At 37.8% G+C, this 24,032-nt stretch overlaps 1 protein-coding gene across 1 annotated transcript in view; it reads left to right on the top strand.

Moving 5' to 3' along the window:
• LOC126259483 (selenoprotein F-like) overlaps positions 1-22,212 on the top strand; it is a 47,744-nt gene extending 25,532 nt beyond the window's left edge. The window contains exons 4-6 of the mRNA XM_049956322.1: positions 3,608-3,723; positions 7,578-7,687; positions 21,752-22,212. Coding sequence (XP_049812279.1) covers positions 3,608-3,723; positions 7,578-7,687; positions 21,752-21,862 — 337 coding nt within the window. The 3' untranslated portion in view covers positions 21,863-22,212. The remainder of the gene's footprint in view (positions 1-3,607; positions 3,724-7,577; positions 7,688-21,751) is intronic.
• Positions 22,213-24,032: the final 1,820 nt, after the last annotated feature.

The following is a 24,032-nucleotide window of genomic DNA, read 5'->3' on the forward strand; positions in this document are numbered from 1 at the left end:
ACTCTTACTTAGAACTTTTATAGCCTGTGCAGTATATGTTTTTAAACTGGGAAGCAGGACCATCTGACCAGATTGTAACTTCTCTAATATATTTTGGTAGTTCTTCAATAAGTCTATCAACATAAGGAATGACAATTTTTTTTTTTTTTTTTTTTTTTTTTTTGTGTGTGTGAAAAATGTATTTGCATCATGGCAGTTAGCATCGCAGAAGGCAGTGATTCCTTATCACTCTGATAGTTCTTTGATTGTTCTCTCTTAAAGTAGCAGTGCTATAAAAATTTAGGTCTCTTGGTAAAAATATGATCAAGAAGATTCTGTAATGTATTTTCTTCCTCTACTTTCAAAATTCTGCCATCACTCTCCTGCCACATATACAATTTCACGCCGTAGTCTTCTACACCACGACATAAATCGAAGAAGTTTAACTGCCAATAAATCTTTACATTTCATACACTTTCCCAGCAAACAATCGGCTTTAGGCACTGCAGATAAAAAAAATTCTGTACTTAGGTATTTGAAGTACTATGCTATGAAGAGAGTTAATATCACTGACGAAATTCTCGTAATACCTGCAGACATGCAGGTTGTGTGGAAGTTTATTGGCAGGCATGACAGGTTTGGGTCTTAATTCTGCGAATTTACTTTTACCAATCACTTTGCCACTTTCTCCACATTACATGGTCTTCTTTCAAAGAAAACATCAAATGTCATACTTGCAACTTACTCTTACCTTTCTCATCTTTTACAGTCACAATGTCATTGTGTCCAGGGGCCTGCCTGCTAATGTCATCCCTTTCATATAATTTGCTCACTGCACTTATTATTTCATCACATATCTTTTGTCTAGAGATTCTTTCTACTTCTTAAGGTTCAACAAATGTATGATACAACCTTCTAATAACACATTTTTGTTTTCTGGGTGATGCTGGAAGTACACGTTCCACTTTTGATATGGCTTTTCCCAATGAAGACCTATTTTTATATGGTGGAGAGGCAGAACTACTTGGTGTAGCTGAAGATGCTTTCTTTAGCCGCCTCCTGTACTTAGTAACTCTTTCTCTAACATTCTGTTTCCTGTCTGCAGCAATCCTTTCTTGTTCCCTTTTACTCAAACATTTTTCCTGAATGTTTTCATAGTTTCCATTTTATACTCTTCATATCTGCCTTCATCTTTGAATTTCTGCCTTCTTCTTCTCATCGTTTCAGCTGCACTTAAAGGCATTTTGCAAAAATTGTAAATTGTTGTTAAGTAGAAATGGCTATTCCCTATGGTATTTTATGTGGCATATGGAGATTAATATATATTAAATATTTTGAAATATATTGTTGTGTTTTATGTAATTCAGAACCAATCTGACTGCTCAAAATTTCTACAAAAATTATGGTAACTCACATTACATAAATAAAGGTAGCTCACTTTATGTGAATTAAATATCCTATATCAGGAGAAAGCTTCCAGGAGGAAATTTGAGACACCAAATTATAAGGTACACTTATGCAAAGGACAGCATGGGGTATAAGTTCTATACTTTAATGTATTTTGTGAAAATCTTTGAAAAATTGACGTTTGGTAACTCATAATACACATTTTGGGTTAGGTTATATAAATGTTTTTGTATTTATCATGCTTAAATTGTTTGCTTCTAAAAATATATCAAAATGAAGAAGTTATGCACTTTAAAGAGATATGTAAACCATAAAAAATTATTATGAATTTCATGATTTTTTCTTACCTCAAAATTGATCAAATCTTCTGCATGAACAAACTCAACAATATAGTCTTCAAAACAATGGCTCCCACAAGTAAACAATAGGTTTTGGAGGGGAAAATCAATCTTGCCAACAAAATTCAAAGCCCAACCTACATATGTAACGGGAAAATTTCCCACAGAAAAATTAATTTTTTGATAATGATTCCTCATTTACATGGAATGACCCTAACATAAAGTGAGAGAAATCAGGTCATCAGATGGGTGGGGCCATGCTAGTGCCCCTGGGCCTCTGCATGTGACAGGAGACTTTCCACCCCTGACCCGTTACTGTCAAAGCAGTTAAGAGAGGACCAATCAGAGTGCTAACCCTAAAACAGAACACAAGATGTGGCAGGAATGGGCTAGCCACATCTAAAAGCAAATAAAACTGAGTGAAAGAGGGATGACTGAAGTAACTGGCAAAGGATTTAGGGTCGAAGATCACCCAGATCTAACATGTGGCAGAAGACATCCCAACGTCAAGCACCCCAACCCCACCTCAAAAGTAGTTTAAAAAGTTATGTCTGAGAATAAAAACCACATTCTCAGTGGAAATGGAAATCTGGGCTCATCAAAGCAAATGTTGGACACGTATTCATTCTTCTAGGCAAACGGTCAGCCAGTTCATTCCTCAAATACCCACATTACTTGCGACCCAGAGAAAGATAACTAAACAAGCGGAATGACTAAAGTCAGACAGGAGATCATGGATAGCAGATATCTCAGGGTGACAAGAGTAACTTCAATCAATAGCCTAGAACACTGCTCATTGAGTCACTACAAAATAAAACATGGTCGAGGGAGGGCTGCTTAATAAAACGTACGGCTCTGTTAATGGTTATCTGCTCTGCCATAAAACCATATCCTGTCCTATACAGGGTTTTAGAGCTGTGAGTGTAAATTATAGTAGTACCCTGATACTCCTGAGGAACTGAAAGGAACAGATGCCAAAAGGTTATACGTGAAAGGAACCTTAGGACCTTTAAATAGATCAATCTTAATTCTAGGTCTGGGTAATAATCAGATGAAGGCAGGGTGTCCAGGAAAATATGGGGAGTACATTCTCAGGAGGTTATGTGGCAGTGGGTCTCAAAACGCATTCCAACTGGTAACAGGTGTCGGGTAAGTGCCCCTTGTATGCAAAACAAATGTGTTAACTTGGATGATTAGTGCAAATTTAAACAAACAACGGAGAGTCCAGGATGGAATAACAATATTATGAAAAGGACAGATTGCTACTCACCATACTAAGGAGACGTTGAGTCGCAGACAGGCAGAATGGAAAGAATGTTTTACATTTTAGCTTTCACACAAAGGGCCTACTACTTCTGAAGCAGGAAAAACACACACACACACACACACACACACACACACAGAGAGAGAGAGAGAGAGAGAGAGAGAGAGAGAGAGAGAGAGAGACCCTTTAATACTTATGATCCAACATATGTTCAATGCAGTTCTAGCATTCTCGTTGTCACTGTTGTGTGTCTTCCGGTTAGATGATGATCTTTACTCTGCAGTTCTTTTCACGTTTAATTAGGTTGCTGAGGGGTCAAACACAGCCCCCTCGTGTATACTGCTGAACGTACCAGCCTAATACATATACAAATACTTCTCCATAAATTATTTCTCATTCTGACAACAGTGTAACCTTCAGTGCATCAGTTTTTACGACTCCAATCATTGGTTCAAATTTCTGGCAGATGTCACTGACACCGTGTGAACTACCTCTTGACTGGGTGATTGATGACCCTGCTGCTTAGTCTCTTAACCTATAGCCAGCCAACTAACCAACAATCAAATTTCCAGTTTTGTATTTACTTGATGTGTCTAAACAGCTTGTACCATATTTCCAGAGAACACTGCACACAGTGCTGCCAGAAGGATGAGAACACATATGAAGTAAAACGTTACGCCCAAGCACGATTAGAAGTCTGCACTTGTAAGTTTGGTGCATATCCTCAGATTGCAGGTATGTTTGTGATGCTTTCATTTGATTTTTGCCCTGCTTAACAATATTGATATAACAATATTTCAATACTATAGTTAGGTTGATTGCTGAAATGAGGTAGCACTATGATAAATAGTGCAAGAGACATTATTTTCTCAAAATTAAAGTAAGAAAAAGAACATAAAGAATATTTGCAGCATGCTTGCAGTAGACATTTTTAAGTACTACTAGAGAACATTGAGGGATGAGAATTGTTTAAAACTTAACAGGGATACGTTTTAAATTTATCTGTATACCCTCACTGCTCCAGTTGTTGCTTCTTAGTTGTGAGTGTAATATGCAGGTTTGCTTGTTCTTTCTAAATATTATTGGTGCATTATCTTCCTCACATTCCACAGCACTTCCTTAAAGTTGGAGAACACTGTTTGCATTTCATGTATTCTATGTTGTTAAATTATCATTGAGCTGTTGCAATAAAATTATCTTATGCTTGAGTTGGTTTAAGTGTGTTGCTTCTGTTGTATACCTTGAGCCAATTATCCCATCTGTTGACCACACATGGAGCAGAGGTCGTTCCGGCTAGGGTATGGTATGGTATGGTTTGGTTTAGGCATGTGTGCTGGTTTCCTGCTGCAGCCATACACTACATATGCCAGTACCAAAATTATCAACTCGTGCACATTGAATGTTCTAAGCTGGGAATCAACCATAAACTAGATGGCAATTACAAAGTGAAATATACAAAGGGATGCAGTAATTGAGAAGAGAGAAGACAGGGTTGTAGCATAGCTTCCATGTTATTCAATTTCCACACAAAACAAACAGTAAAAGGAGCAAAGGAGAAATTTTCAAAAGGAATTAAAGTTTAGGGAGAAAAAATAACAAAGTTAAGATTTGTTTGTAATTTTGTAAGAAACACCAAGCGCTTACTAGGTTAGTGAAGAAGAAAACAAAAAGATAGTGTCTTGAAACAACGGTGTAAGATGAATGTTAACAAAGATAGGAAAAGATGGATTCATACTTGCCATAAAGATGATACATTGAGTTGCAGACAGGCGCAACAAAAGACACTAAGGCATTTGCTTTCGACCAGAGCTTTTAGGCATTAGCTTTCGACCAGAGTTTTTCTCAGAAAAGTAAACACACACATTCATTCACACAAGCAAGCACACTTGATGTACACATAACCACCATCTCCAAAGCTCAGACCAGAATGCAACTGTCACAAAGAACAGAAGCAGCAATTTGGTGGGAGCTAGTGGGAAGGGAAGGAGTAGCAGGATACGGATTGGGGAAGAGAAAAGTGCTGCCTGGTGGGGCTTCAGGGGGCTAGACTGCCAGTAGATGCAGTGCTGGGAGGTTGTGGAGCAGGGAGGTGGAGGGGGGGGGGGTCGATAAAGGAGAAAGGCATGGAAGGGAAAAGACACACAGTTGAGTTGATTGAGGGGGGGGGGGGCACACAGAGGGTGAGGGGACAAGAATAGGGTGGAAAGTATTGAGTGGAAGGTGTGGGGACAAAAAGTTGCCATAGACTGAGAATGCGGTGTAAGGGTAGCTCCCATGTGTGCAAGTCAGAAAAGAGGGTGGTGGAGGAAAGTATCCAGATTGCTCGGGTAGTGAAGTAGCTACTGAAATCGAGCATATTATGTTCAGCTGCATGATGCACCATAGGGTGGTCTCCTTTGCTTGTGGCCATGTATACAGTGGCTGTTCATCCTGATGGACAGCTGCTGTATGACATGGCTGCTTTCACAGATGCCTCGGCCTCTGATAAGCCTGTGACAGGACTGGAAAAGGAAGAGCTGGGTGAATGAATTGGGCAGGTCTTGCACAGGATTATGATCCCTGTGGCATGGGATTGGGATTGGGAATGGCATATGATGGACTAGGGATGTTATGGAGGTTGGGTGGGCAATAGAACACCATTTTAGGAGGGGTGGGGAGGATCACATTAGATGGGTAGATCACATAACTAATGAGGAGGTATTGAATAGAATTGGGAAGAAGAGGAGTTTGTGGCACAACTTGACAAGAAGAAGGGACCGGTTGGTAGGACATATTCTGAGGCATCAAGGGATCACAAATTTAGCATTGGAGGGCAGTGTGGAGGGTAAAAATCGTAGAGGGAGACCAAGAGATGAATACATTCAACAGGATGTAGGTTGCAGTAAGAACTGGGAGACAAAGAAGCTTGCACAGTATAGGGTAGCGTGGAGAGCTGCATTAAACCAGTTTCAGGACTGAAGACAACAACAACAACAAAACAACGGGAAGGATCATGAGTAGGATGCCCCGTGTTTCAGGGTTTGATGATACGTAATCAAAGCCCTGATGAAGGATGTGGTTCAGTTGTTCCAGTCCAGGTTGGTATTAGGTTATGAAGGGGGCACTACTTTGTAGCAGGTTCTTATGGATGGTGGGGTTGAGGGTGTGTTGGGAAATGGCATGGGAAATCTGGGAGTTCTTGTCACTGCAGATACACTATCCCCAAGTGGCCAGACTATTTAGGAGGGAGTTTTTGGTGTGGGAGGGATGACAGCTGTGGAAATGCAGGTACTGTTGGTGGGTTTAATGTGGACAGAGGTGTGTATGGGGCCATCAGAAAGGAGGAAGTCAACGCCCAGGAAGGTGGCATACTGGCTTGAGGAGGACCAGGTGAAATGGACGGGAGGGAAAGCGTTGAGGTTGTGAAGTAATGAAGATAGGGCACCTCGGCCCAGTCAGGATCATGAAGGTATAATCAATGAATCTGAACCAGAAGTGGTTTGGTATTTTGGACTAGGAAGGTCTCCTCTTATGGCCCATAAACAGATTGGCATAGGGGGTGCTGTGCGGGTACCCATGGCTGTGCCGCGGATTTGTTCATATACCTTCACCTTGAGTTAGGATAAATTTAATGATGTGTATGAGGAATGGTGTAGTGAATTTTAAGTGTGAAGGACATTGGGAAACAGTGTTAAGTAGTGGTAAGACCATGGGCATGACGGATGTTGGTGTGTAGGGAGGTGGTGTCAACAATGATGAGTGGGGATCCAGGAGGTAAATGGGTGGGGACGTTAGTGTGTTAGTGAAAAAAGTGGTTGGTATCTTTGACATGGGAGGCTAGGTTATGGTCCATAGGTTGGAGGTGTTGGCCAATGAGGGCTGAAATTCTTTTAGTGGGGGTGAAATAACCAGCTGCAGTGGGGTGTACAGGGTTAATTTGGTTTGTGGATTTTGGGGAACAGGTAGAAAGTGGGCATGAGGTGTGTCATAGGGGTGAGGAGGGAAACTGATGCAGGGGAGAGGTTCTGGAAAGGGCCTAAGGCTTTAAGCAGGGATTGGAGGTTATGTTCGACTTGTGGGGAGGGAATCACTCCGACAGAGTTTATTGGTGGAGTAGTCAGATAGTTGGCAGAGGCCTTCCGCCAGGTGGTCACTGCAATTCATAACAGTGCACGCACCTGCACTTTTCTCACCTTTGTTCCTATTTATTCACAGTAGTTCCCCATATAGGTGCGTAACTGACTTGAGAGAGTATTCACAGTTGAACTATTTTTTTCCTCCTGTAATACTCAACAGTTAATGAAATCCTGCAATTTATTTCCAACATTTGAATTTTCATTTCTCCCTTTTTTCCCATTTTAAGCTATTCAGTGGATTACAGTAATGACTTCTAATTTTCAGACTAACGTGAAAGAATATGACCTATTATGTAACAGTGGCTTCATTCTTCTTTATTGTTCCCCTTTGTTTATATTGTTTATGAAAGAGCAAATTATAATTTTAATGTTGTTCAATACAAAATTTAGTTTTACAAATGTACAACTTTAATTTACAACATTTATTGAATTATTGTGTACTAATATAACACACATCTTTTGCTTTCATTTTAGCTTTTGTCAAAAGTGAGAGACCGTCAAAATTTCCGAATTTGCAGATAAAGTATGTTCGAGGCTTAGATCCCATAATAAAACTAATGGATAAAGATGGAAACGTGAAAGAGGTAGGTTTCTAATTGTGTTATATCTGTTATACTAAATTGTAATCAAATCTGTGCAATTGTAATGTGCATATATTTCAGCAAATGCTCACATATTGGAATTATCCATGTAAAGTTAATTGTAGAAGATATTGTAAACCTATTCTGTTACTGGAGAAAATCAGTCACAGGTAATAGAAAATTATTTCCAGTGCAGGAAACTGTCACATTTCATGCTATAATGTCTAATTGGTAAAACAAAAGTATTGTGAATAATTATCGTATATGTAGAAAAGAATCAGCAAAACACTGTTATGCATTTGCTTCTTCATAAACACACATTTTATTTAGCAGTTAAACTATGTACAAATAAATCACATATAGTAATAGCTGCTGACTCTTCTGGAAATATGCAAAATGAAAACTTCTGGAGGCAGATACCTCTTTAGTGATACAGTGTGTTTTGCTGCTCACTGTTGGACCCTGAGTGACAAATCCTTCGCATATGTCAATGAGTAGGAATGTGTCTGGTCCTGGGCACCAGGACCCCAGGAAACTGCTGCCATGGCAGGTACCCTTTGCTATGGCTGACGGTGTACATGAGGATATCCTCTGACCTGAATGAATGGCATTAGGATGGGCAGTCTGCAGTGAAATGGATCTATTTCACCCATACCGAAGGTGGAGCAACATAGGTGTCTCGTTAGGAAGAAAGCAAGATTCCAATGCAGGGATCTACAATCACACAGTGATCCCATCTTTTTGCCATGCTGTGGCATGAGAAAGAGGCAAGAAGAATTGGAGGTACACAATTTGACCAGTTGAGAAATGAAGAAAAATCTCTTGCAGCAACAAAGCCATACCTTCAAACCATGATGCCAAGGATCAAGCAGCTCCACACAGCAGGTGGAGGTGCTGAATTGCTGTTCCGCCTTATAGATGTGATGGGTTCTATATGTTCTCCTATCTGCACATATTGTAACTATATTTTGCACAATGGGATATTGTGGCTCTTACTGCAAAATGTCATTAACATCTATCATCATCATGGAAGCCTGAACATGAGACATGTCATTTCATAAAAATGTGAAGTTACACTTCAGGTTAGGCCCCATTGTATTGGAAAATGAACATAGGCTTTGTGCTGAGTTGTGGGATTGGTCCATGTTCCAAGATGTTAATTTATGTGTACCCTTTAACAGTTTTCTGTGCAAATAAATATGAGTCTGGTATGGTTATTTAATTTTGGCTCATTAAATTTAGTCTCCAGTGGCAGCACAAGGTATCTTGACTCCTTTTGGTCATTGAGCTCATTGGCATCTCCAAGTAAGTGATTCATTCTAGCAAGTACACCAAAAGCAAAATTAATTTCAGAAAACTGTAAAATTTTAAGTAGATGGATGACTGGTCATCGCTTCCCTTCAGGAGTCAAAATTTCAAGCACTGCCAATACAAATTTTTCAAAGTAGAAAGAAAGAAAAGTACTCAGTCTCTGTGTTCCTTCCTCGGGCAAAAAAGATAGATTTCAGAGGAAGCTTGTAAAGGGGGGAAAGTCACTCCTGCCAAATATGGAAAGGGATGCACTTGGTTCAGGGACACATAGATGGAGATGATATAAAGAAGAGCAGTGTGTGTTGTCATTGGTTTGTTTAGTGAATATGAGAGTGCTACAAAGGTACTTGTCAAACTCCAGTGGTAGGTGCTGCAAGATGTGTTGTGCATCACAAAGGTGTTTACTGTTGAAATTGAGTGTATGTTGTGAGAAAAGTTGGGCAATGTATTGCTTCTGACAACATACAGCTCACAAAATTATCATTCCTGGATAAAAGGAGAAAAATTAGCATTCGTATGAAGGTTTGCCGACAAGTGTTCTTCCCACAAAGTGCTCACAATGTAAACAGGATTATGGTGAAATGATAGTGGTACCAAAGTACCCTCCATAGCCAATCACGCGGTGATTTGTGGAGTGTGGTTTAGATATTTGGCCATCTATTTAGTAACAACGTAATTTTGCAGTCATTCTAGCAGTCCCTCAGTCGGTCCATAAAGCACCACTAGGGTTGGTGTTGTCGGTGCATCTGCGACTAGGACTGTCTGAATATACATGTTAACAGTTTATTGTCCGTATAGATGGTGAAATCTCATTTCTATCTGTGGTCAGAAGTATATGATGGCTTCATACAGTGAGAAGTCCTCAGTCATAAGCACTCCACTTTTTTGCAGTGGTGACGTTTGAGAATAAAAGGCTAGCTGTTCCAGCTGTTATTGTAATATGGCATCTACAGCTGTTGGGTTTGCATGAGCCACAGTCACTAAGGGTGCATCAAGCTTAAGATGCACCAGAAGTGGAGCTTTCACCATGTGATGTTTTGTAGGGTCAAAGACAGAGCTCATTTCCTCAATCCACTGCACCAGAGAGTTTCCTTTGATCCCACAGCCAGAAAGTGCTGCAGTTAACGGTTCATGTAGCTATGTGCTGCTCCATGGGAGATGATGATGATAAAAATTTAGCATCCTGAGTAATTGACGTATCTCCTTGGTAGTGCTTGGCTTCTGTATTCATAGAATAGCTTCATCGTTTTCCAGTAGGGGAAGGGAGCCAGAAGATAATGTTTGACAATCGAGAAAATCGACTTCAGGTTTCCTGGATATATAGTAAACTATGATAAAAGAGACACCATACTATTCTAACATTTTGAACATCTCAGAGAGGTGTTGTTGACATCCTTCAGTGGTCGAAAAGATAAAGATATCTTCAAGGTACACAAGGCCTCAATCAATCTTTGCCAGGTTTGAGCTGCATTGTGTAAATCAGAGGTCATAAACATGCTGTCGAACAACCCCAGAATGGTGTAATAATTGCTGGTTTTGGTGTGTCTTCTTCTGCCACCAGTACACTGAAGATCGTTGCATGATAATCTTGCAGCAATGAAACTGGGTAATGGTCTGGGACGATCCTTGCATCAAGCACTCTATAATCGGCGCATGGATAAAATACTTCACTCTTCTCAGGAACCAGGTGCAGCGGAGACAACTGTGGATCACTTGGCGGGATATTACCTTCTTTTAACATGGTAGCAAACTCGCCCTTAGCTAATGCCAGGTGATATGGATCCAAACATGTGGGCTGGGTCATTCCACATCAAAACGTGCAATAATACAAGGATTTGTAACCCTATCTCAGATTTTCACAAAACTTTTCACATTTGCTTATATTTATAACATATGAACTTCAGTAAAATCTCTTTTGTCTCAGACTAAAACTTTATTTTATATCGAGTTTTAAATGTGTTGATACTGTGATATCTGGGCTCTGCAAGAATGTCAATGCAAAATGGAACTTGTCTACATAAACACCCATAACTCAGATGTTATGAAGCTTTTGATTTGGAATTTCTTTCAGAAGTTAAGTAAGCCACATAGTTAACACGTATCGAGTTATTGAAGCAGTAAAGTTACAAAGATTTTTTTTTTTTTTTTAATGTTAATGTACGTCAATTTCCAATTTTGGAAAAATTGCGAGGATGTCGAAAAATGCTTATATCACATTTCTCCAACCTTCTAGGAACCTGATTTTGGTCTTAAGCCCCTAGATTGCAACCTTTGTAATAAAGAAAAAAATTTTAATGGGTCTTCTGCTTATTGACACACACACATCTGAAATCAAAATACTTTTTGCTGTGATGGAAAAGGGTCATTTTAAGTAAGTTCATTCAGTCACTGTCTCACTGCCTCAGATGCAAGGATATCAAATTAGTATATTTAAGTATAACTCATTCTAGGCAGTCAAGTTAACTTTAAGTGTGAAAATTTATTTCCTTTCATTTGACTAATTCATTAATTTTTCAAAGACTATAATATATGAGTTGTGTGTTCAGCCAGTCACCTGTTCACAGTGATAAAAAAGTGTTTTTAGGCAGCAGTAGCTTGTTTGAAACCTTTATGGGCATGGAAAAAATGCAAAAATTTATGAAATTCATTGTTGAGACTAATTGGCATGCAGCAGTTAGTCTATTTGGCCTCAGTTGCTCTTTGTCTTTCTGTGAGACAGGTCTATCTTTGTGATGCGACCCTATCATTCCACTTGTATAATGTATGTTTTAAGTTAATTGGTTCTCAGTTAATTGCGGTATAAAATGTGAATTCGTGCACTGTTGGAAAATTACTAAAAACACCATGTCATTTGACAATGTATACCTTAGTAAGAACTCTACAAATATAAAAGAGCTAAGTGAAGACCAACAAGATTTGATATTTCTGTGATCCAATATAAGCTTTCCACAAGATCTAGAAAGTGCTACTGTATATGGACACCACAGGTGGTATTGCTTAAAAGTTTTTGAAACTCATCAAAGAACTTGTTGTGATCCTTTAAAAAAAACACACACACAGCTTTTTTCTTTGAGATCAGTTCGGTAGTCTTTGCCTAAAACATGAAGTGCTAAAAGAATATGTAAAACCAGGCCAAAACTGTGCACAACATGTCGTAAGATTTGTGAACAGGAAACTGACATCAGTGATAGAAATGGAAGTGATGCAGATGATCCAGAGGTGACATTTCATGAATCATTACTAAAAAATCAAAGTATTGAGGATGCAAATAAAACTTTACGTGATTTGGTGTGCTCTCCTTTAAAACATCACTCCATTCCAAATCATAGCAAGGCTTCAGATGGCAAAAAGAAGCTAGAAAAGTGAATCATGTTTTGAAAAGGAAATGAGCTTACAAATATGCTGATGATGAAAGTGAGTTCAGCCAGTGGATAAACACAGATCATAGTGTGGAATTGGTAAAGCAGTCTAAAACTGTTGTTGAATACATAGACTTGTTGGTAACAAAATTACAAGCACTTAAACCACACTCGTTTATATCTAAGTCTCTTTTCCCTGAATGTCAAATCCATTGCTTCTTTGTACATCAAATCATATTTTCCTTCTTTCTCTAATTTCTCTATCTTGTCAAACTTTTCTGTCAGCCATTTCTCCTTTTCTTTTTCTGTCTTCCTTCTTAATTCATTATTTAACCTCTTGTTGTTGCACTTCCCTTATTCCGCGTTTACAGTTTTCCATGTCCTGCAATCATCCATCTTGGTTATCATACCTGGTGTTAAACATTCTTTCTTTACTTTTTTCCTCTCCTTGACTACAAGCATTTCCTTAGCTGCCTTTCTGATCCAATTTTTAAAACGATCCCATCTTCCTTCTGTGCATTCTATTTCCTGTCCTTTCATCATGATTTTACAATATGCATTATGTAAGTTTTCAAATTGCCTTTGTCTTTCAGTTTCTCAAAGTTGATGTGCTCTCTCTTTTGTCCTTTCCAGGTTCTTTTCAATTTAACTAGAACCTCAGCTATTACTAATATGAGATCTGAATAAATATCTCCTCCTAGATAGCTTTTGACACTCTTTAGGGAATTTTGGTATCTTTGTTGTATCATTATGTAATCAATTTGATATCTTTTGTTGAAAAGAGAAACAACAAAGGACTAAAGGAAGTAGAGGCAGCAGACAGTAAAATGGTGCATGAACCCCAAGAAATAATGATAAGATGGGAAGAATATATATAATGGCTATACGCTGCAGACAGCCAACCAAGTGAAGAAGATCTCGGGATAGAAGAAGATAAAGTTGCAGATGATGACAAAGGAAATGCAATACTGACTAGTGAGATTGAAAAATCTATGAAGGAAATGAAAATTGGAAAGGCGATGGGAATTGAAGAGATTCCTGCGGAACTGTTAATCATTGGAGAAAGATGGCAAAAGGGAGCTGATTGAATTGTGTAATCAAATATACTTGACAGGAAAATGGCCAAAGGACTTCACAGAATGCATCTTAATACCTCTAGAAAAGAGAAAGAACAGCAAAAAGTGTGAGGAACATAGAACAGTGAGCCTGATATCACATGCAGCCAAAGTCTTGCTGAGGACACTCAACAGAAGGCTATACGGAAAGCTGAATTGCATAATAGGAGATGAACACTTTGGTTTCAGGCAAGGAATGGGAACTAGAGATGCCATTGGGCTACTGAGAGTGATAGGAGAGAGGTACATGGAGAAGAAAAGGAAGGTGTATATTGTGTTTATTGATCTTGAGAAGGCTTTTGACTGTGTCAGATGGGACAAACTGATGGAAATCCTAAGAAAACATGGAGGGATAGACGGCTAATTAGAAATTTATATTTGAACCAGAGAGAAAGAGTAGGAATAGGTGGTGTGATGAGTGAAGAAATTGAACTGGGAAGAGGAGTAAGACAAGGTTGTTGCTTATCACCAACACTGTTCAATATATATCTCGAGGAAATTATTAGTGAAAGTTTTGATGGAAGGAGAGTAGTTTGTATAGGGTGTCAGAGAGTGACGAAAAGCATGGTAATTGGAGGAAAGGGGAGAAAATGCCATATGAAAATAGGGGGAGAGGAAATAGAGCAAGTGAATAACTTCAATTACTTGGGAAGTGTAGTAAGGGATGATATGTATTGCTCAACAGAAATTAGGAAAAGAATTGCAATGGCAAAAGAAGGATTCAAGAGGAAACAAATTACTTTGTGGACCACGAAACAAAGATCTGAGGAAAAGACTTGCCAAATGTTGCATCTGGAGTGTTGCACTATATTGTGTGGAGACCTGGACATTGAGGAAGGAAGATGAAAGAAGACTGGAGGCACTAGAGATGTGGATATGGAGAAGAATAGAAAAAGTGAAATAGGAAGACCGAATAAGAAATGAAGCAGTATTAAGAAGAGTTAGAGAAGAAAGACACATGCTGAAAGTCATCAGAAAGAGAAAACTGAACTGGATTAGACATTGTTTGAAGAGGGACTGTTTATTGAAGGAAGGAATGGTGGAGGGAAAAGGGGAAGAAGATATCAAAAAGAAGATATCAAATGCTGGAAAATATCAAAGGAGACAAATATTCAGAAATGAAGACTGGCTGTGGACAGACAAAAGTGGAAGAGGCTTAACCCATGACAAGACCTGCCATAAGGCAGAATACCATACTACTACTACTATATCTAAGTGTCAGTCAAAATAACTGAAAAAATTGAAAGAAAATCTAACCCTGGAAAAAGCAATTCTGTTAATGGACTACACCGAAAGCTACAGTTCTGTAATCCAGAGTGAAATTCAGGGTTGCCACTGGACAATCCATCTCCTGTGTGTTTATGTGGTAAATGAAGAAAGTAAATTGGTAACTGTGAACCACAGCTTTAAAAGTGATGATATGGAACATGATGTAGGATTTGTTGATGCCGTCCAGAAAGAAATGGTTAAGTGGCTGACAGAGCATTACCCACAAGTGAAGAAAGTGCATTATTTCACTGATGGATGTGCTGCTCAATATAAGAATAGAAAAAGCTTTAAATCATTTTGTGAGCACAAAAACAGATTTTTCTGTTGAGGCTGAGCACTCCTTTTTTGCCACTAGCTGTGGTAACTCTGTGTGCAATGGTTTGGGAGAACTATAAAACATACATTGAGAAGAGCTAGTCTTCAACTGGTGGATGATACACAAATAACAACTGTATCTAGTGCTTAAGTTTTCTGCAAAGCTAATATTGACAAATGTTTTTTTTTTTTCACTTCTTATAGAAAATCAATGTAGATTTCTTACACAAGAACCCTGAGAAGAGATTTTTGACAAAGTGCACAATACCTGGTGCCAGGAACTTTCACCATTACACACCACTTTCTCGTGTGTCTTTAGAGATTAGAAAAGTAACTTCTTCTGAAAAGCCTTCCTTGATATTTTCATTCAATGAAAATGTCCCACAGTGAATATGCACTTGTCCTCAACAAAATTCTTTTGTAGCAGTTGTACAAGATGACAGGTGGTACTTGCCTTCATCGGAAATGCCTGTGGTGAAGGAGGAGACTTTGAACTACTTTTTCTCCGACCACTTGGACCAGCAGTGTCATTCTTTCGGCCTGAGAAGGAAGACTCTTGTTTTGTGCCTTTGGAAAACATTTAATGTGCTGTTGGTGTGCCTAAATCAACACAATTAGGCAGAATGTATTACTTTAATAAAAAAATATATGAAGTTAACAGATTATAATTTGTTACAGTAGATTAAAACAGAAATGCTCTTAAGAAGTTTCATTGATAGTTTCAGGGATCTTCACTGCTGAACATGTACATTTGAAATTAACATTAGTGTGGCTAGGATAATTGTTGTTTAAAGATACTAAATATAGTTAACACATGTAATGAAAATGTTTCAATTAAATTTATAAGTTTTGGCTCTGTACTTCTATCAGGAAGCCTTACTATAGGTTGTCAGTTTACAGAATGTGATTTGAATAATCTTCTGAAAATGATGTGATATATGTTAAATGAACATTCAATATCCATCAAAACTCAGGGTACATTTAAAAAAAAAATATCAGAGTTTCAATAAAAATAAGTCTTGTATCAGCTGTCAGAAAGTGTTTTACATATTTAAAAATCATTGTTTGGATCACAACAACTTAAGTTGATTTTCTATATTCCCAGAAGTCAAGAATAGTTATTATTTTTCTAATAAAGATACATCCCTTCAGTGACATCTGGGGAAATATGACAATGTGTTGAAAATAAGATACTTTCTGTTGTTATTATTATTATTATTATTTTTGTCTGAAGTAACGCAATCCAAATGACAAAGTTTAGTTGCAGCATTTATGTTTGTAAAAAATTTCCATTTTTTCCCCTCAGACTACATGAAGTATCAGGAGAATTTTATTTATTTATTGTATGGCAATACAGACACATAAGACAGAACAGGCAAATCACTACTATAACAAACATTAATAATTGCAAACAAACATCACTAAAATAACAAATTTTAAGGATTACAAACAAACATAAAGTCTATTAATATAATGTATCGACTCGGGAGTTGCGAGCAGGAAGTCGTCGGGGCTACCATTATAGGCTCTTCTGGAACACTCTTCAACAATGTGGCTGATGGTCTGATTTTCTCCACAGTCACACTGAGGGGATGGTATTTTACCCCATTTATACAGGGAGTAAGCACATCTGCCATGAGGAGTTCAAATCTTATTTAAAATTTTGCGTTGATATTGCCATGCAGAAAGTAACAAGTAGAAAAATTTTCATGAAAATCTGAAGCAGTGGGTGTCAGATGTGGATGATCTTACTTAGAATGATTTTTTTTTTCGTCACAACACACAATTTTGTGATTTCAGATTTCTTTGTGTGTCCATTTCTAGAAAACCTATTAACAATTTTATTTTATTGCAGTGTGTACTGTCTTGGGAATTATTTAAGACCAATTATAAGTTGCCACCAGGTTGGAGAAATGTGATATAAGCATTTTTCAACGTGTGTACTTTTTCTGGAAATTGGAAAGTGACACACATTAATTTTTTTTTGTATTGTTCTTTGTAACTTTGCTGCTTAAATAATTACATGTCTTTTTAAGTATGTGCTTCTGTTAACTTATAAAAAAAATCCAAATGAAAAGCTCCATAAACATCTGAGCTATGGGCATTTATGTAGATAAGTACCATTTTGAGTTGGCATTCTTGCAGAGCCCTGTTATCAGAATATCACTACATTTAAAATTTGATATAAAAAAAAAGTTTTATTACTCTGAGAACAAAAAGATTTTGCCCAAGTTCTAATGCCACAAGTATAAGCAAATGTGCAAAGTTTCATGAAAATCTGCATGATTTTACGTGGAGTGACCCAACCTACATATACTAGAGGGCTGTTTGTTGTTTTCATAAAAATGCTATTACAGTCCTTCGATTGCATCAGTTTAGTGCTGTGTGTGTGGTCATGCTGCTGTCGAACCTGATTGCAGTCAGGCCAGTCAAACTGTCTACAAGTCAAGAATTCATAACATTCAGCATCAGCTGTTAATATGCCAGGAAATCCATGCCATTAATTGGCTCTGAGACATTGATGACAGTTAAGTTCTGGATCAATGCTTGGTGTAGTCTCAAATCAAATTTCATGTGAAGAGTTAAATATGTTGATATTGTGGTGTTGTTAGTAACCAACAAACAGAATGTGATTCATTGCTGGGAGTGATGTACAGAGGTCTGTGGCAGTGTGCTCGAATCAGAACCTGTATCTACTAAATATTTCAGTCCAGATCTCCTGTCACTAACAGGCGATGTGATCATGCTATTTTGTCTTCTTGCATGACCAATTCTCAGATGTGGACTTCTTGTGAAGCAGCTACTCTTCAGATGAGCTCAGTTTTTAGTGTCCTGTAAGATTATTCCACTGGAAATGCAGTTATATCATTTTGAACTTCATCAACATATTAATGGCCTAGTTGGCTCAATACCAAGGTAAACATCATTTAATCCATGGTAATTCCTGCATAATTAAAACTTGCCTGCACTTAAGGGAACCATACTGTGGGATTGCGTGGCCAGAATGGTGGCAAGTGTACTGCTAATCGCAATACTCGGGAGTCTCTTTGCCTCTTGTAATCATCTCTTTGTTTAGTTCTTTAGGCTTGGATCATGTTAGGGTTTCCAGTTGTCAGTACAGCTGTGATTGGGACTGTTAGACTTTGTATCTTCCAAGCCTGTTACTTTGTGTAAATTATCTACTCACTGAATTATGTAGAACAATAATGTTATTTATCGGAACAGTGAACATTGCATTCAGTGACTTTTCACTGCAACATCATCTGTGATGGCACACACAATTTCCATTGGCAAATGAAACAAATACAGCAGATGATGGCTGATGATGATAACTTGTCGCTATAGTGTGTACCAGTTGTGTTATGCATAAAAATCATTGCAGGTGGTTCCCTACACTAAGCTATCAAACACAGATATAAAAGAAACACAGAATATGTGAAAAGTGCAACATGTGACTAATAGAAATATGCTTTTGCTCTAAGAATTAACTTATTATTCAAGAACTGTAGGACAAATTGTTTTCAGTTTTTTTAATAACTAGTGCCAGTGGAAACTTAATGAAACATTACAAAGCTGTCAGACTGCATACTAAAACTTAAATACATAGACACACACAGACACAAATCACAGTTTGTAAGTTAATTGAAGGAATAAAATTAAAAAGGTGAAGGCTGGGAGGATGTTACACTGTTGCTAAATATTAAATCTTTGGTTTAATAAACTTTATACTGATGTCAAAAACAGGTTATTTCAAATATAAAAATATGCAGGTTATAGTTATGGCATGTTTTAGGAAATGTAAACAATTAAAAATATTTGTTATTGAGGTATTATGAGTGCCTACTCAAGTGTGGTGGTTTTGGTCTGTGCTCTTCCTCTTGTGTTGTAGTTACGATGCTAGGTAGTGAAGGTGTGTGGTCTGTTCCATCAGGGATATTCTTTTTCAGACTTGTATCTGTTGGAAGTCTCTGTCTAATTTAATGAACAGCCCAAGGAACACGGATAGAAATTTTTTTTCGATAGCTCAAGTTACTCATTTAGACCGCAGTGGAGGAAATTGTGTATTTGCAAATTTCAAATTCTTCTACGAGTTTTATTTTATTGCCTTTGTTGGTGGTATAAAATACCTTTAATGTTAGAAACAATGTATCAATTTTGAGCGATATGAATGGCGATTGCAGATTTACTTAAACTTTTTAGTCTAAAAGCATCCTTGTGTTCACAATTTTTTATATTAAAGCATCTGCTGGGCTGACCAAGATGAAAGCTGGGGTAATTGTTTGTCACAGACTTGTAAGGCGGGGGCACAGCGCGGGCGGGGGCGCGCGCTTGCGGGCGGGGTGGTTTTTTTTATCTTATCATTTCTTTTATTAAGTGTAGTAGGGAGCCTGTACTGATGTGTGTTTGTTCATTTATCACACATTTCTTTTCAGCAATGGCTTTCTGAATGTGGAAGTTCTCTTGCATTTGTGTAAGATGTTTGTCATGGTTGCTTATTCTCATTATTTTGATTTCTTGTTCCATGTTTTAGGATGGTGGTTATGGTGTATTAAATGTTCTGCAAATGTGGAACGATTTGTTTCGTACTTCCAACAGCTGATATGTTCTTTGTATCATGTTTTAAATATATATATATATATATATATATATATATATATATATATATATATATATATATATATATATATATATATATATAACAGAGGGAAACATTCCACGTGGAAAAAATATATCTAAAAAGAAAGATGATGAGACTTACCAAACAAAAGCGCTGGCAGGTCGATAGACACACAAACAAACACAAATATACACACAAAATTCAAGCTTTCGCAACAAACTGTTGCCTCATCAGGAAAGAGGGAAGGAGAGGGAAAGACGAAAGGATGTGGGTTTTAAGGGAGAGGGTAAGGAGTCATTCCAATCCCGGGAGCGGAAAGACTTACCTTAGGGGGAAAAAAGGACAGGTATACACTCGCACACACACACATATCCATCCACACATACATATGTCTGCTTGTGTCTGTATGTGTGGATGGATATGTGTGTGTGTGCGAGTGTATACCTGTCCTTTTTTCCCCCTAAGGTAAGTCTTTCCGCTCCCGGGATTGGAATGACTCCTTACCCTCTCCCTTAAAACCCACATCCTTTCGTCTTTCCCTCTCCTTCCCTCTTTCCTGATGAGGCAACAGTTTGTTGCGAAAGCTTGAATTTTGTGTGTATATTTGTGTTTGTTTGTGTGTCTATCGACCTGCCAGCGCTTTTGTTTGGTAAGTCTCATCATCTTTCTTTTTAGATATATATATATATATATATATATATATATATATATATATATATATATATATATATATATAGACACACACACTGCATTACAACTTTGACGTTCAAGTTTATGTATGATCATTGGAATTTATCCCTCTTGGTAGAGAGTTGACTTATGTGTGATTGGAGGGTTTGCCCAGTCTTATATGCTATTTGGAAACCCTGTCTCATTAGGATGTTTGCAACTCTGTGTGTTAATTTGTGTGTAAGTGTGTACAAACACACTCAACAAACACACACAATGACAACACCACACAGAAAAGAGCCAGATGGCACACTATGACTATTGTCCAGTAGTCAGTAATGAATGTCTTACTATGTGTGAACATTTACTCTCGGTCGTCTGGGAGACACTGCCCATCTTCCCTGTATCTCAGGTCTAATGTGTTATCACATGACTGTAAAATTTTTGAAAACTAAAATTTTTTAAACAAATATGATTAACAAACTTCCACAAGTACTGGATGAACCAATCCCAGTGCAAGGACCTTATTAAAAATTTCGATATTATTATCCACCATTTTGATTTCCAATGCATTACGTTGTTTTTGAAAATGAGTGATAATGAATTTTCATGTATTTTAAACTTCTTATCATCCATGTTTCACTTCTTCACAAGGCTGAATTCCATACAGATACCTGTAGAATGTTTTCTTGCTATTGCCATTTTGCATTTTTTATCCTTCCGACTTCGGTCATCATTGGTTATTTTGCTGCCCAAATAACAAAACGTATCTACTGCTTTTATTGTCTCATTTCTGAATCTAATTCTATGTGCACCACTTCAATTAATTCAACTACATTCAATTAGCTTTGTTTTATATTTGTTGGTGTTAATCTTGCAAGTTCCTTCCAAGGCATGATCCATTCCATTCAGTGGCTATTCCAAGTACCTTGCTGCCTCTGACAGAATTTTAATATTTTTTGCAAACCTCAGTTTTTATTTCTTCTCCCTGAGCTTTCATGCATTTTTCTGAGTATTTCCTTCATTTTCTTTACTTCTTGCATAGTGTGCAGATTGAATAACATCGAGAGGCTACAACTATCTCTGCCTCCTCGACTACTGATTCTCTTTCTCATCCATTGACTCTTACAACTGAAGTCTGCCTTTTGTACAAAATTGTGAATAGCATTTAGCTCGGAGTATTTTATCTCTGCAGCCATCAGAATTTTAAAGCAAGCATTTGAGTCAGTGTTGTTAAAAGCATGTACCAAATCTACAAATGCAAGTTTTTACTATCTCTTAAGACAAGTCACATGTTCGTAGATGTTGAAATAGTGAAGTCATAGTTTTAATATTTTTCGTGTTCTTTCTATGTTATTTTATCATTGTACAGAACTTACAAACACATAATTGTATTACAAATTTTTTACAGGTACTGGCAATTGATAAATGGAATACCGATTCAGTGGAAGAATTTTTGAAGACGCATTTGGAATCTGTAGAAGATGAAAAGAGAGACTACTTGGAAAGTAATATGGTTTGATGCGTCTTGCTGTTCTGTTTTTTACGTGCAAAAGTTTTATGTTACTGTACAAGTGCCAGAGTAAGAGCTTGTAAGATAGGACACAGGTAGTAAGTAGATAATTCTGTGTATAATCAGCTTTGGAAGTCTGGCTGTGGCCTGTGATTTTCAATCTGAAATGGACCTGTAAAACTTGTGAGCTACAAAAGACACACAGACAAGTATTTACATGTTAAATAAAAAGATAAGTAATTTTTGTTTTATAGAGGCTGTGATTTACATAACAAATGTCATATTTGTGTTCAGTTGTTACAAAGTGTAATAAATTGTCATCACAATTAACAGAAAATTAAAGTGGGAGTGAATGTGTAGTGATGATTTTGGTTTCACTCATAAGTCTCAATGTTGTTGTATTAGAAAGTAAAATGGTAAAATGAAAGGTTTGTCATTTCTTCATTTGATCTTTGTGAATGAAAATTGTTTTGCTACCTCTACCAGCATTACCCCTTAGTTTTCAAATGCCTTTGAGAATAATTTGGTTTCCTGTATAATTTGAATCAGTTTCTTAAAAAATGCATCCAGAAGACTTCCAGCTGAAGCCTTCCTGCCATTGGTCACCAGTTTGCTGTTTTGAGGCTAAAGTGTTGTACCAACTCATTCAGTGCTTGCAATGGATCCCCCAGCTTCCTTTTGTTGTTATACAAGGTGTACAATTTTGCTTCCACCATTTTTTCCCCCCAGTTTCTGAGGCTTTAATGAAACAAATTGGTTACACATGTATCATTAAAAGTATTTTCCATCACTGGCCACTACTTTCTCCCAACTTTCGGGCCATTTATGAATCCTGCCTCAAAAAAAAAAATTGTTCATCTTTTGAAGCGATCCACAAATCAATCCAATTTGTGACTTCTTCATGAGATCAGAAGTGTTGGTCAGCCAGGCCATGGGCCATTGATCTAAACAGGTGGTAGTCAGAGGGAGCAATGTCTGGAGAATACGGTGGTTGGGGTAGGACTTCCCATTTCAACATTTTCAAGTACGTTTTGACCTCTTTTGCAACGTGGGGTCAAGCATTGTCGTGCTGCTAAATCACTTTATTGTGCTTATCGCTGTGTTGTGGCCGTTTTTCTTTTAATGCTCTGCTCAAATGCATTAATTGTGTTAAGTAACGAGCACCTGTGAGTGTTTCACTTGGTTTTAACATCTCATAGTACACGACTCCGAGCCAGTCCCACCAAATGCAGAGCATTATTGTGGAGCCGTGAATATTCGATTTGGCTGTCGACGTGGAAGCATGCCCGGGATATCCCCGTGATTTTTTGCATTTACAGTTATTGTAATGAACCCATTTTTCATCCCCGGTCACAATGCGGTACAGAAATCCCTTCCATTTTCGCATCTGAAGCAACTGTTCACAAACGCCGTTTCATGTCTCTTGGTTTCAGCTCACACGGGAGTGGAGTTCCTTCTTTCTGAATCATGCCCATAGCCTTGAGACATTTTGAAATGGCTTGCTGTGTCACTCCCACTAATCGTGCCAAATCTTCTTGAGTTTGACGCGAGTATTCACTCAGCAATGTCTCCAATTTTGCATCTTTGAAAACATTCTCTCTTCCACCAATATGCCGGTCTACGCCGTTAAAATCACTGTTCTTAAAGCGTTGAAACCACTCACGACACGTTCTTTCACTAATAGTGTCCTTACCATATGTACTTAAGAGCATTTGAGGAGAATCACTTGCTGTTTTCTTCATATTGAAACAAAACTGTAACAACTCCCGCAAATGATGAGAATTAGGCTCGTAAACTGAAATTTTTAATCAAGAAAACTTTATGATGCAGACACAAATAGACTAATGTTTGAATGAGGTTATGTTGACCGAGGTCCATGCTATCTCCCCGACATCTGCGATCTGTTCCTTTTGACCGCTACTTACTGTTGCCGCCACCTATCGGCAAACGGCGGAAGCAAAGTTGTACACCTTGTAGGTCTTCGTCATTCTGTTAGTTAAGCTAGGGTTCTACTACTTTATCTACTGAAACTTTGTAGTTTTTTTTGGTCTCATTCTAACTCCTTAGTGATGTGCTGACAAGAATCCTATCATCATCCATATTAATTTGGTGTTTTACTCCCAAGTTTTTCGAGACATTTAAACCTCTGTTTATGTTCCTATCCTAGTGCTTTCATTTA

The sequence above is a fragment of the Schistocerca nitens genome, chromosome 5 (assembly GCF_023898315.1).
Source record: "Schistocerca nitens isolate TAMUIC-IGC-003100 chromosome 5, iqSchNite1.1, whole genome shotgun sequence".
NCBI classification, from domain to species: Eukaryota; Metazoa; Arthropoda; class Insecta; order Orthoptera; family Acrididae; genus Schistocerca; species Schistocerca nitens.